Source organism: Ranitomeya variabilis, chromosome 6 (genome assembly GCF_051348905.1).
Source record: "Ranitomeya variabilis isolate aRanVar5 chromosome 6, aRanVar5.hap1, whole genome shotgun sequence".
In the NCBI taxonomy this organism is placed as follows: Eukaryota; Metazoa; Chordata; class Amphibia; order Anura; family Dendrobatidae; genus Ranitomeya; species Ranitomeya variabilis.
The window spans coordinates 132,694,001-132,707,936 of NC_135237.1; the positions used below are offsets into that span (position 1 = coordinate 132,694,001).

General features: G+C 42.5%; 1 protein-coding gene across 1 annotated transcript in view; it reads left to right on the plus strand.

The window, feature by feature from the left end:
- LOC143783231 (collagen alpha-4(VI) chain-like) overlaps positions 1 to 13,936 on the plus strand; it is a 307,945-nt gene that overhangs the window by 265,086 nt on the left and 28,923 nt on the right. Inside the window, exon 42 of the mRNA XM_077271649.1 lies at positions 10,922 to 10,960. Coding sequence (XP_077127764.1) covers positions 10,922 to 10,960 — 39 coding nt within the window. The remainder of the gene's footprint in view (positions 1 to 10,921; positions 10,961 to 13,936) is intronic.

Here is a 13,936-nt window from a genome sequence, read left to right on the forward strand (position 1 = left end):
GAAGCCTAGGTAGGCAAGAGCTAATAACCCAGGCCCCTGCGATTTCCCTCAACTCTGGGAAACCCTGACTGACCCTTCTCCCAGAGTTTACACTGATGGTGTGCATGTCTGGGCCTCCACCCTCACCCTGTCTCCTGTTTCAACCCTAGGCTGAAACCACCACCCACCACCCAGTGAAGAGACCACACACCAGTACCCACAGTTAGCACAGACAAGGATAACGGAAAATATACACCACGCCGCAGTCACACAGGAATACACTATAAGTGCACAGGGCAAAACAATACAAATAAAGGAAGGAGAAAATATGACAAAAGGAAATACACCACCGGATACGAAACTCCTTCTCCTAGACCACCACTCCAGACCGAGATAACCAAGCACACGACAGAAGCTATAATCGGCGACGCCCAAAGCCCAGCAAAACTATTTAAAGGCAGTGGGCATGACTCAGCCCTCAACCCGAGTACCAGCCAGATTAACCCCGGATAATCTGGATCGAATCTAACCGGCGCCACTGAGCATATAGTGGACGAATGAGGTATTACCGCTGTCTGTCGGACGCCCTAGTGTGAACAGCGTCCGACATGACAGATACATCCCTGTAATTAGGGTGTTGGTCCGTACATCATGCTGCTGTCAGATTACATAGCAAAAACCTGTTGACAGATTTAATTTAGTAGGGTATTCCCATATTAATTTTGCTTACCCTATATGCAGGGCATTGCAGTAGCTTAGGTATCCATGGTTACGACCAGTCACATAGTCACAATTCATTAGTTAATTAGCTGTTAGTGGTCGTAACCGTGGATACCTAACCTACTGCAATGCCCTGCACAAGGTGTAAGCGACAGCGAATCTGAAGAAGAATACTACATTTCTAACTTGAGGTATTTGCTAATATTATTATTACACCTACAACATATTAGTAAAAATCTGGAAGGAAATAAAAGCACAATAGGGTCTTATCTGGGTATAAGGAGATAAATTCTATTCAAATTTAATCACCAGATTGAGCCCTTACACAGGCTCATAGTAATGTAAGCTGCTGCAAATCCACCGGTCTTCTCGTGACCAACCAAAGTGACAAAAATGGGATGAAAGGGTAGGTTCTTCTCTGCACCGCTTAACAGATAGAAAGTCCAAAAATAGGCAATTCAATGAAAGAGTGGCTTTATTCAACGCGTTTCAGAGCAACAAGGCTCCTTCATCAGGATACCATAGGTACATTCCATGTTCTATCCTGATGAAGGAGCCTTGTTACTCCGAAACGCATTGAATAAAGCCACTCTTTCATTGAATTGCCTATTTTTTGACTTTCTATCTGTTAAGCGGTGCAGAGAAGAATCTACCCTTTCATTCCATTTTTTCACCTACAACATATTGGGATAGGATCTTGGAGATGGGTATATGTTGTGAATTAGACTTTTTTGGCTCCCTCTTGTGGTCACTAGTGATATGACTCTGGGATTGTCTTTCCTCAGTTTGGCACCCACCTGGGTCGTTAGTCCAGGGGGTGTTGCTATATAAACTTCCTGGATCCTCAGTCCAGTGCCTGGCATCATTGTAATCAGATCCTTTCTGTTTGCTCCTGTCTGCTGGTCCTGTTTCTTGCAAAATTAAGCTAAGTCCTGCTTCCTTGTTTTTTGGTTATCTGTATTGCTCTTATTTTCTGCCCAGCTTGTACTATATGTGATTCCTGATTTTGCTGGAAGCTCTAGGGGGCTGGTATGCTCCCCCCGGGCCGTTAGACGGTTCGGGGGTTCTTGAATATCCAGCGTGGAAATTTTGATAGGGTTTTTGCTGACCGTATAAGTCATCTTACTATATTCTGCTATTAGTCAGTGGGCCTCTCTTTGCTAAATATCTAGTTCATTCTTATGTTTGTCTTTTCTCCTTACCTCACCGTTATTATTTGTGGGGGGCTTGTATCCAACTTTTGGGGTCTTTTCTCTGGAGGCAAGAAAGGTCTATCTTTTCCCTTCTAGGGTTAGTTAGTTCTCCGGCTGGCGCGAGACGTCTAGAACCAACGTAGGCACGTTCCCCGGCTGCTGCTATTTGTGGTGCTAGGATTAGATATACGGTTAGCCCAGTTACCACTGCCCTATGAGCTGGTTTTTTATGTTTGCAGACTTGGTATGTACTTTTGAGACCCTCTGCCATTGGGGTCATAACAGGTATACCTCTTTAAGCGTTGGATTTCAAAATATTTTATACATTCTAAAGATAATGTCGGTTTCCAAAAAAACAGACGTATATGTACAGTACTTTAAAATCAGTGCCTGTTTATGACATATGCCACTGAATTGTGTAAAATAGCATAATTCAGAGCCTTACTGTCAGCACAAACTTGTTGATACATGTGTGCTAAACATAAAGTCCAAACACAATGTGAACAGAGCTCTTAAAAGGTTTTCTACATACCTCTTGCAATAGTGAAATCTTCCAGATTAATCAACATTCTTTATTAACAAGTTATTCTCATGGTATGCAAATGGTTTAGTTAGTTAGTTAGACAGGAGAAAAAAAGCAAGTTTGCAATTGATTTGCTTTTTATTTTTTATCTGCTGGCATTCTCCTGCTATGAGAGCCAAACCACTAGAGGGTGGCCGAACATGTGCAGCTACATTGAAGCTGAGCTGGATTCTCAGATTCCAGCTCCATCTCTCCAGCCCATTAATTTAGTAGAACAGTTTGACAGTGCTCTCATCTCACCCTTCTTTTCAGCTCCAGATTGTGAGCTGCTATCAGTCCTACAAAATCAATAGCTTACTGCCTCCATCTGTAGGCTGCCTTCCCCAAGAGCTGTTGAGAAGTGGCATGTTCAAAGGCATTGCTATCATTTTAATTATTGTAGAAATAACAAAGCAGACTTTAGAACAAGTGTACAATCAGTCACAGTAGCACATTCAGGTCAGCAGCAGGATGATGCTTCTCAACCAAAACCATCACTAAATGAAGAGCTCCAAGCCGCTCAACTACGAGGAAGTCAGAAGGTTGAGGAACATTACGCTCCTGAACACACAGGTTGAGACTAACACTCAATGTGTTATTGGAGCTTATAAAATCTTTGGACATTTATTTCATTCATTCTATGTTACCATTTTTTGTGCTTAATAATCACTTTTTGTGAAAAGGCATGGGAAATGGAGTGTCTACACCATGTAATTTCTAAGGACTTAATTCAGTGCTGAATATGCTTCTTTCGTTAATACTATTGTTGCAATTGCTTCAAATCTTCTGCACATAATGTACGTAATGTTAAATGTTGAAAATCTTGCTGCCTTTAGCCATCAGTAAGGGGATACTGCATACTGTTTTATTATTGAGGCCAGTGTATAAATAGTATTCTGTTTGTTCCTAAGCGCCACACAGTAGATACCGCAAGTAACCAATATCTTAGATTCTAATTCTATGGAGGGAATTTTTGAAAGAAGATTTACTTAGCGGATCTATGCCTTTGTGTTGCATAAAGGACCCAATTCATCAACGTGTTTTTGCCAGTTTTCTGGCATAAAGCAGCGTGAAATGTTGCAAAATTTTTGCCTACCTGAAGTTGAACAAAAGTTTTGTGACTTTTAGAACTTTTACACCAGTTCCAACCTGATCCATCATGGTGGGCGCAGTGTGGGCAGGACAGAGTGTGGTAAGGCTCATTGTCATGGTTCTCAATGGCAAGAGACCGTAGTAAAGCATACAAAAGGACTAGCTCTTGGAAGATGGGAACTCGAGCTGACTGTGAGCTAAACCTACCGCACAACTAACAGTGGCCGGGTAGCGTGCCTACGTTTTATCCCTAGACGCCCAGCGCCAGCCGGAGGACTGACTGACCCTAGCAGAGGAAAATACAGACCTGGCTTACCTCTAGAGAAATTTTCCCCAAAAGGCAGACAGTAGCCCCCACCTATATTGTCGGTGATTTTAGAGGAAATTGACATACGAAGTATGAAGATAGGTTTAGCAAATTGAGGTCCGCTTACTAGATAGTAGGAAGACAGAAAAGGGAACTTCCTAGTCAGCTGAAAACCCTTTCAAAACACCATCCTGAAATTACTTTAAGACTCTAATATCAACTCATGACACCAGAGTGGCAATTTCAGCTCACAAGAGCTTCCAGCCTCAGAAATATTCAAACACAGAGAACTGGAACAAAAATGCAAAACAATCTTAGGACTACAAGTCCAACTTAGCTGATAGTAGTCTAGGAGCAGGAACATGCAACAGAAAGGCTTCTGGTAACATTGTTGGCCGGCATAGAAATGACTGAGGAGCAAGGCTAAATAGAAACTCCCACATCCTGATGGAAACAGGTGAAAAGAGGAGATGAAGCACACAAGTTCAGTACCACCAGTAACCACCGGGGGAGCCCAGAAACCAAATTCACAACAGTACCCCCCCCTCAAGGAGGGGGCACCGAACCCTCACCAGAACCACCAGGGCGATCAGGATGAGCCCTATGAAAGGCACGGACCAAATCGGAGGCATGAACATCAGAGGCTGTCACCCAAGAATTATCCTCCTGACCGTAGCCCTTCCACTTGACCAAACACTGAAGTCTCCGTCTGGAAACACGGGAGTCCAAGATCTTCTCGACAACGTACTCCAACTCACCCTCAACCAACACCGGAGCAGGAGGCTCAACGGAAGGCACAACCGGTACCTCATACCTGCGCAACAATGACCGATGGAAGACATTATGAATAGAAAAAGATGCAGGGAGGTCCAAACAAAAGGACACAGGGTTAAGAATCTCCAATATCTTGTACGGGCCGATGAACCGAGGCTTAAACTTAGGAGAAGAAACCTTCATAGGGACAAAACGAGAAGACAACCACACCAAGTCCCCAACACAAAGACGAGGACCAGCACGACGACGGCGGTTGGCAAACTGCTGAGTCTTCTCCTGGGACAACTTCAAATTGTCCACCACATGCCCCCAAATCTGATGCAACCTCTCCACCACAGCATCCACTCCAGGACAATCCGAAGACTCCACCTGACCGGAAGAGAAACGAGGATGAAACCCCGAATTACAGAAGAAAGGAGAAACCAAGGTGGCAGAACTAGCCCGGTTATTGAGGGCAAACTCCGCCAAGGGCAAAAAGGCAACCCAATCATCCTGATCCGCAGACACAAAACACCTCAAATAAGTCTCCAAGGTCTGATTAGTTCGCTCGGTCTGGCCATTAGTCTGAGGATGGAAAGCAGACGAAAAAGACAAATCAATGCCCATCCTAGCACAGAACGCTCGCCAAAATCTAGACACGAATTGGGTTCCCCTGTCAGAAACGATATTCTCCGGAATACCATGCAAGCAAACCACATTTTGAAAAAACAGAGGAACCAGCTCGGATGAGGAAGGCAATTTAGGCAAGGGGACCAAATGGACCATCTTAGAGAAACGGTCACACACCACCCAGATGACAGACATCTTCTGAGAAACAGGGAGATCAGAAATAAAATCCATGGAGATGTGAGTCCAAGGCCTCTTCGGAATAGGCAAAGATAACAACAATCCACTAGCCCGAGAACAACAAGGCTTGGCCCGAGCACAAACATCACAAGACTGCACAAAACCTCGCACATCTCGTGACAGGGAAGGCCACCAGAAGGACCTAGCCACCAAATCCCTGGTACCAAAGATTCTAGGATGACCAGCTAACGCAGAAGAATGGACCTCCGAGATGACTCTACTGGTCCAATCATCCGGAACAAACAGTCTACCAGGCGGGCAACGATCAGGTCTATCCGCCTGAAACTCCTGCAAGACCCGTCGCAAGTCTGGGGAAACAGCAGATAATATCACTCCATCCTTAAGGATACCTGTAGGTTCAGAATTACCAGGGGAATCAGGCTCAAAACTCCTAGAAAGGGCATCCGCCTTCACATTTTTAGAACCCGGTAGGTAAGAAACCACAAAATTAAACCGAGAGAAAAATAACGACCAGCGCGCCTGTCTAGGATTCAGGCGCCTGGCAGACTCAAGATAAATCAAATTCTTGTGGTCGGTCAATACCACCACCTGATGTCTAGCCCCCTCAAGCCAATGACGCCACTCCTCAAAAGCCCACTTCATAGCCAAGAGCTCCCGATTACCAATATCATAATTTCGCTCAGCGGGCGAAAATTTACGAGAAAAGAACGCGCAAGGTCTCATCACGGAGCAGTCGGAACTTTTCTGCGACAAAACCGCCCCAGCTCCGATTTCTGAAGCGTCGACCTCAACCTGAAAAGGAAGAGTAACATCAGGCTGACGCAATACAGGGGCGGAAGAAAAGCGGCGCTTAAGCTCCCGAAAGGCCTCCACAGCAGCAGGGGACCAATCAGCAACATCAGCACCCTTCTTAGTCAAATCAGTCAACGGCTTAGCAACATCAGAAAAACCAGTTATAAATCGACGATAAAAATTAGCAAAGCCCAAAAACTTCTGAAGGCTCTTAAGAGAAGAGGGTTGCGTCCAATCACAAATAGCCTGAACCTTGACAGGGTCCATCTCAATGGAAGAGGGGGAAAAAATGTACCCCAAAAACGAAATCTTTTGAACCCCAAAAACACACTTAGAACCCTTTACACACAAGGAATTAGAGCGCAAAACCTGAAAAACCCTCCTGACCTGTTGGACATGAGAGTCCCAGTCATCCGAAAAAATCAAAATATCATCCAGATACACAATCATAAATTTATCCAAATATTCACGGAAAATGTCATGCATAAAGGACTGAAAGACTGAAGGGGCATTTGAAAGACCAAAAGGCATTACTAAATACTCAAAATGGCCCTCAGGCGTATTAAATGCGGTTTTCCACTCATCCCCCTGCTTAATTCGCACTAAATTATATGCCCCACGAAGATCAATCTTAGAGAACCACTTGGCCCCCTTTATTCGAGCAAACAAATCAGTAAGCAGTGGCAAAGGATACTGATATTTAACCGTGATTTTATTCAAAAGCCGATAATCAATACACGGCCTCAAAGAGCCATCTTTTTTGGATACAAAGAAAAAACCGGCTCCTAAGGGAGATGACGAAGGACGAATATGTCCCTTTTCCAAGGACTCCTTAATATATTCCCGCATAGCAGCATGTTCAGGCACAGATAGATTAAATAAACGACCCTTTGGAAACTTACTGCCCGGAATCAGATCTATAGTACAATCGCAATCTCTGTGCGGAGGTAGTGAACCAAGTTTAGGCTCCTCAAAAACGTCACGATAATCAGATAAAAATTCCGGAATCTCAGAGGGAATAGATGACGAAATGGAAACCAAAGGTACGTCCCCATGAGTCCCCTGACATCCCCAGCTTAACACAGACATTGCTTTCCAGTCGAGGACTGGGTTATGAGATTGCAGCCATGGCAATCCAAGCACCAACACATCATGTAGATTATACAACACAAGGAAGCGAATAATCTCCTGGTGATCCGGATTAATACGCATAGTTACTTGTGTCCAGTATTGTGGTTTATTACTAGCCAATGGCGTGGAGTCAATACCCTTCAGAGGTATAGGAACTTCCAGAGGCTCTAAATTAAACCCACAGCGTTTGGCAAAGGACCAATCCATAAGACTCAAAGCGGCGCCAGAGTCGACATAGGCGTCCGCGGTAATAGACGATAAAGAGCAAATCAGGGTCACAGATAGAATAAACTTAGACTGTAAATTGCCAATTGAAACAGACTTATCAACCTTCTTAGTACGTTTAGAGCATGCTGATATAACATGAGTTGAATCACCACAATAGAAGCATAACCCATTTTTTCGCCTAAAATTCTGTCGTTCGCTTCTGGACAGAATTCTATCACATTGCATAATCTCTGGCGCCTTCTCAGTAGACACCGCCAAATGGTGCACAGGTTTGCGCTCCCGCAAACGCCGATCAATCTGAATAGCCATTGTCATGGACTCATTCAGACCTGTAGGCACAGGGAACCCCACCATAACATCTTTAATGGCATCAGAGAGACCCTCTCTGAAATTCGCCGCCAGGGCGCACTCATTCCACTGAGTAAGCACAGACCACATACGAAATTTTTGGCAGTATATTTCAGCCTCATCTTGCCCTTGAGACAGGGCCATCAAGGCTTTTTCAGCCTGAATCTCTAAATGAGGTTCCTCATAAAGCAACCCCAAAGCCAGGAAAAACGCATCCACATTGAGCAACGCAGGATCCCCTGGTGCCAAAGCAAATGCCCAATCCTGAGGGTCGCCCCGGAGCAAGGAAATTACAATCCTGACCTGCTGTGCAGGATCTCCAGCGGAGCGAGATCTCAGAGACAAAAATAATTTACAATTATGTTTGAAATTCTGGAAGCGAGATCTATCCCCGGAGAAAAATTCAGGTAAAGGAATTCTAGGTTCAGATATAGGAGCATGAATTACAAAATCCTGTAAACTTTGAACCTTCATAGCGAGATTATCCAAACCTGTAGCTAAACTCTGAGGATCCATTTTAATCAGGTGAAATCAGAACCATTCAAGGATTAGAAGGAGAGAGAGACGAAGGCTGCAGTAAGCAGAGATGCAAGTGAATCAGCTAATGAGCAAACTCAGAAAAAAAAAAAAAATATATTCTCTGCAGACATATTTCTCTCCTTTCTTCTGCCAATTATTTTAACCTTTGGCCGGCCAAACTGTCATGGTTCTCAATGGCAAGAGACCGTAGTAAAGCATATAAAAGGACTAGCTCTTGGAAGATGGGAACTCGAGCTGACTGTGAGCTAAACCTACCGCACAACTAACAGTGGCCGGGTAGCGTGCCTACGTTTTATCCCTAGACGCCCAGCGCCAGCCGGAGGACTGACTGACCCTAGCAGAGGAAAATACAGACCTGGCTTACCTCTAGAGAAATTTTCCCCAAAAGGCAGACAGTAGCCCCCACCTATATTGTCGGTGATTTTAGAGGAAATTGACATACGAAGTATGAAGATAGGTTTAGCAAATTGAGGTCCGCTTACTAGATAGTAGGAAGACAGAAAAGGGAACTTCCCAGTCAGCTGAAAACCCTTTCAAAACACCATCCTGAAATTACTTTAAGACTCTAATATCAACTCATGACACCAGAGTGGCAATTTCAGCTCACAAGAGCTTCCAGCCTCAGAAATATTCAAACACAGAGAACTGGAACAAAAATGCAAAACAATCTTAGGACTACAAGTCCAACTTAGCTGATAGTAGTCTAGGAGCAGGAACATGCAACAGAAAGGCTTCTGGTAACATTGTTGGCCGGCATAGAAATGACTGAGGAGCAAGGCTAAATAGAAACTCCCACATCCTGATGGAAACAGGTGAAAAGAGGAGATGAAGCACACAAGTTCAGTACCACCAGTAACCACCGGGGGAGCCCAGAAACCAAATTCACAACAGCTCATCCAGAAAATTCCCTATAACATTTCTGGTGAACACATACAGCAGGTGTAAAATTGATTCATTAAGAAATACATGCTGCTTGTATAAATGAGTCCAGTGGGCAGTCCAATTCAGCGACTAGCAGTCTTGCCGTTATGACTGTACATGCAGAAATAGCTGTCACCACTGACTAGGGCCACCCACTGGACTCATATCTATGCAAGCACCAAGGATTTCAGTGAATAAAATACACGTTATATTGAATCTTTCCCACAAACCTATACATCATTCTGTTCAGCTTTCCTTTTCTATATCATGCTGACCACAGATTGGACTGCATGTACACTTATGTCTAGAGCTAATACTCAAGTTTTTACTCCACCCTTGGCATGAGAAATTTTCGTAGTCACAATTTTTTTAATCTGATTTATTTACATAGCTAACCACTGCTCCTTCCCACTATTCAAAAGTGGTAGGAGGGCTGTAAATCACAAAAAGTCACAAGTTTTTCACACATATGAACAGACCAGAAAAATAGTGTAAAAGCGTTGAAAAATTTCTTCATGTCAGTACAGTGATTAGAGCTTAATATCTGAAAAAAAGCTCTGATTGCTATATAGGAACATGTAGTCCCTCTGCCCCGCCATCTTTTCTTGACTTTCTTCAGCCTCTATGTGCTTCTAATTCCAATACCAGCTTTGTCTTCTCTCAATCTTCTTCACACTCATTTCTACTATGCTCCATCACCTATAGTCCGTAGCTTTTCCGCTTTTCCATTCCTCAGCTTGACCATTTCAGCTGCTGGACCCTGTAGTAGCTGCTATGACTGATAATTTGGCAGTTACTGTATATGCATATTCTCAAGCTTCTGTTCTTTATCACACATGAGGATGCCATTTCTTTCAACTCAAAATCACAACTGCTGACTTTATAAGAGTTATTCTGCCAATTGCACATATGAAGCAACACTCAATAGTATATGGAGAATTGTATTACATTTTTCTATTTTAGAAACAAATTAAACTTCAGAACCCTTATAATTATAATTCATTGTGCTGAATCTCCAGGATTCCATGAAATGAACTTGCTGGGCTATTCCAAAGATTCTATGCCTTCAGTAATTACCATTTAACAAAGACATGGCATAAGGACAAGCTGTATCCTCACTTCATGGCCTCTGTGACCCTCAATGGTCCCATTCATTTTTAAAATTGGTGCTGTCTCAGGTGTTGGACCCCCTTTGATCAAATCATGATGGCATAACATGGAAGGTGGGAACACCTCCTAAGGTCTCCTGATTTTATTGCCTTCTTAGCATGTCTTGTGCATATACTCTCTACTTGTTTATGTCTACTCTCTAATTCTGTGGTTCTTCATGGGCTTCTCTCTTTTATCTTATGTCAGTGGTGTAAGTTTCTTTATAACTGAATTTTGTTGAGTTTATTAATATAGTTAGGTACTATGATATAAACCCACTATATATCGTATATTTGATATTTTATTATATACTAGTTTTGTATGTATTATACCCTTACATGTTACATTTTACCAATATATAGTTTTCTTTCAAATCAGGTCAAGGCCCAAATGAGGGATTACAAATCCGCAATAAAGGTATGTTCTAATATATAAATGGACGTTTTGGGATTTTGGTTTGCTATTGTAATTATGACACTTGAACTCAAACAAATTGCCATCGATTCATTAAAGCAATTTAGCCAGTATTCTGGCATAAATTGCTTTGAAAAGTGGAAAAATTGCGGCACAACTTGGAGTTGCGACATTTGGTGTCTTACACCAGTTTTTCCCAACTCTCCAAAAAAATGGGAAGAGCTTGGGTGTGGCCGGCACAGTGAGAGCGTGACACCATAGCTTGCTTAATTCATGGTGAGCTTTGGTGTTCTTTACTCCAGAAATCAGTGACGTCAGTGACTGGAGTAAGATTTCTGATTTGGTACATGGAGGCACACTCCACTCGTCAGAAGCTCCAGATTTATGAAGAGCTCTATACCTTAATAGTAGTAGTAGACTGTGTCTGGGTGTCCACCTCCAGTAGGCGCACATGCCCCAAAATGATACATGACAGAGCACATGTTCATTCTGTCGGCACCATTTTAGTCTACGGCCTAATCTGCACATACACCTGAATCCTGTTTTATGGGAGGTTCGGGCGTTAGCCTCATCGTGACCAACAAACGGGTGGCAAAATGCAACGTGAAGGAACCATTACTATAGTCCATAAATATCACATCGGTGGTGTGCCGATAGGAACACTAATTTCTGCTAGTACCTTGGCTGGTAGCCAGATCTAAAAAAGTTATGGCGGTAAACAGTACAGCTCAGTATACTGTATATTAGCCTCTGCCAGGAACTGCAGATGACCTATAGTCAAAGAAAATAGCAAATAGGGTGTACTTTTTCATACTTAGTGCCACTTTTGTATAAATAAATACTACAAAGATGCAATACCAGACATAACCCATAGATAAAAAGCAGTCCTCCTTTCTAATCTTTACAATTCATAAAACATTTCCTAAGTATTTCAGAAAGTTTTGTTGGAGAGGAAGCCGGGTAGGTGTTTTGTGACAGATTTTACGTTAGAGATTTGACAATATGCACCTGTCATAAAGCAAAGTCATTATTTTTCATTACTCCTTGTAGGTTTAGTTCATTATCTACAAAAGCAACGCTCTGCTTGAGCTGTAAAATACGAACCATGTGTCTCATGTTCTTGTTCTGCATAGTTGTACTTTCATAACTCTTATGTAACATTATTTGCTGGCATCACATCTAATTTCAAGCAGATTTGTTTAGTTCCTGTTACTTGTATATTAGTAAACGTCTGTTTATAGCTATTATAACAAATTACACTTATTATAACAAAAATACCAGAAAATAATGTTTTACCGTGTTATAATGTTTTGTAAATGTGGCTAATATTAAAGAGGTTGTCAGGTCTGATAAGAAAACTAGGTGACTGCAGACTGCCAGTTTATAACAGTACGTGATGTGCATACTATCAGGATTTCCCTGTATTCAACATGCTAGTGTGTGGCCATGTGACTGCATGTAAGTGGTTTGTACACTTGTGGTCTTGTGCCGACTAGTCTCTTCCATCTTTTTTCAATAGAAGAGAATAGAGAAGGAGTCTAGTCGGCACATGACTGCAAGTATGCAAATAGCGTACATGGAATCGCGTGACCGCTCACCTACACGGGGAATACAGGGGAATCATCACAGTGTGCGCATTGCTCATTGTCAGGATTCAGCAATCATAGTCACTCACTGATGTCTTTTCTTCTGAGACAGAAAAACCCCTTTGATTCGTATAAATACAGTTAACTTTCAATTGACCGAACAGTTTCCTGTTTAGTGCTTTATTAATATCTCTGTAGAAAAATGTCTACGACCTTGAAGCATTTATCCTACCTTGTAAATTTACAGCATATCATGACATACTGGTTATCACATTTGTGAAATTTATGGAATATCATGACATACTGGAAAAAACAAATCTCTAACAGATGTGGAACCCTGTGGGGACCCGCATGTTTGTCAAGAACAGGATCCCGTAACATGGCTCTCTTCCTTCATCTCTATGGGAACTCAGAACTTTGCAGAATGCGTGAATCAATTCTACAATGTCTGAACATAGAATAGTAGATATGATTTCACATGTATTTTGCCATAGATTCAGTGCCAAAATCCACATCAAATTTGCCACCCACACATAAGAGAGGAGCTTTTGCTACTCCTTTTACATTCATCAGAAAATTCCTGTGAATCGATTGGACCAATAATCTACTCCTACAGATTTTGTACAGGAAACCCGACAGATAAACCTGAAGAGAAATAGCCTTATTGAATGGGGTTTATTCTTTTGTGGATGCGCAGCTGTGCAAACTGAAAATTCATAGCACATCCATGGCACAAAAAAGACGTGAACATAGATGACATTTTCATGGCTACAACAAACATATTTTAAAGAGAACCTGCCACCATGTCTTCCCAATATAAACTATGGCCACCACCATTAATGTGTCTTTTATAGAAGCCTGTCAAGTTGTGTATAAGTCCCTAATTCCTTCTGCAGTTCCCAAAAAATACCTTTTAAAATCCCCCATAAAATGCGGTCCAGTCCAATGACTGATATTGCCTCGATACCTCCTTTATCCCTGAAATTGACGTCCTCCTGACCTACTTCATATGGATGACGCATAATACGTCATCCATACTAAGTACTGGAATTCGCATGTGTTGACTTTACTTCCGGGTCATCGGCGCTCTTTCATCTTTCCCGGCGCATGCACATTAGAATTCTGTGCTCTTCCCTCAGTAGGACAGAGACAAGTGCACCTGCGCAGGAGCAAGATTGAGGGACCTTGTGGATGACATAGAACATTTCATCCACATGAAGAAAGCAAGAAGGATGGCGATTGCGGGTATAAAGGAGGCATCAAAGCAAGACCAGCAACACCAATCAGACCAAACCGGGTCATATGGGAGGATTATACAATATATTTTTTAGGATCTGTAGAGGGGGTTAAGGACTTATATACAGTTTGCTATACTCCTGTAAAATAGGTATTA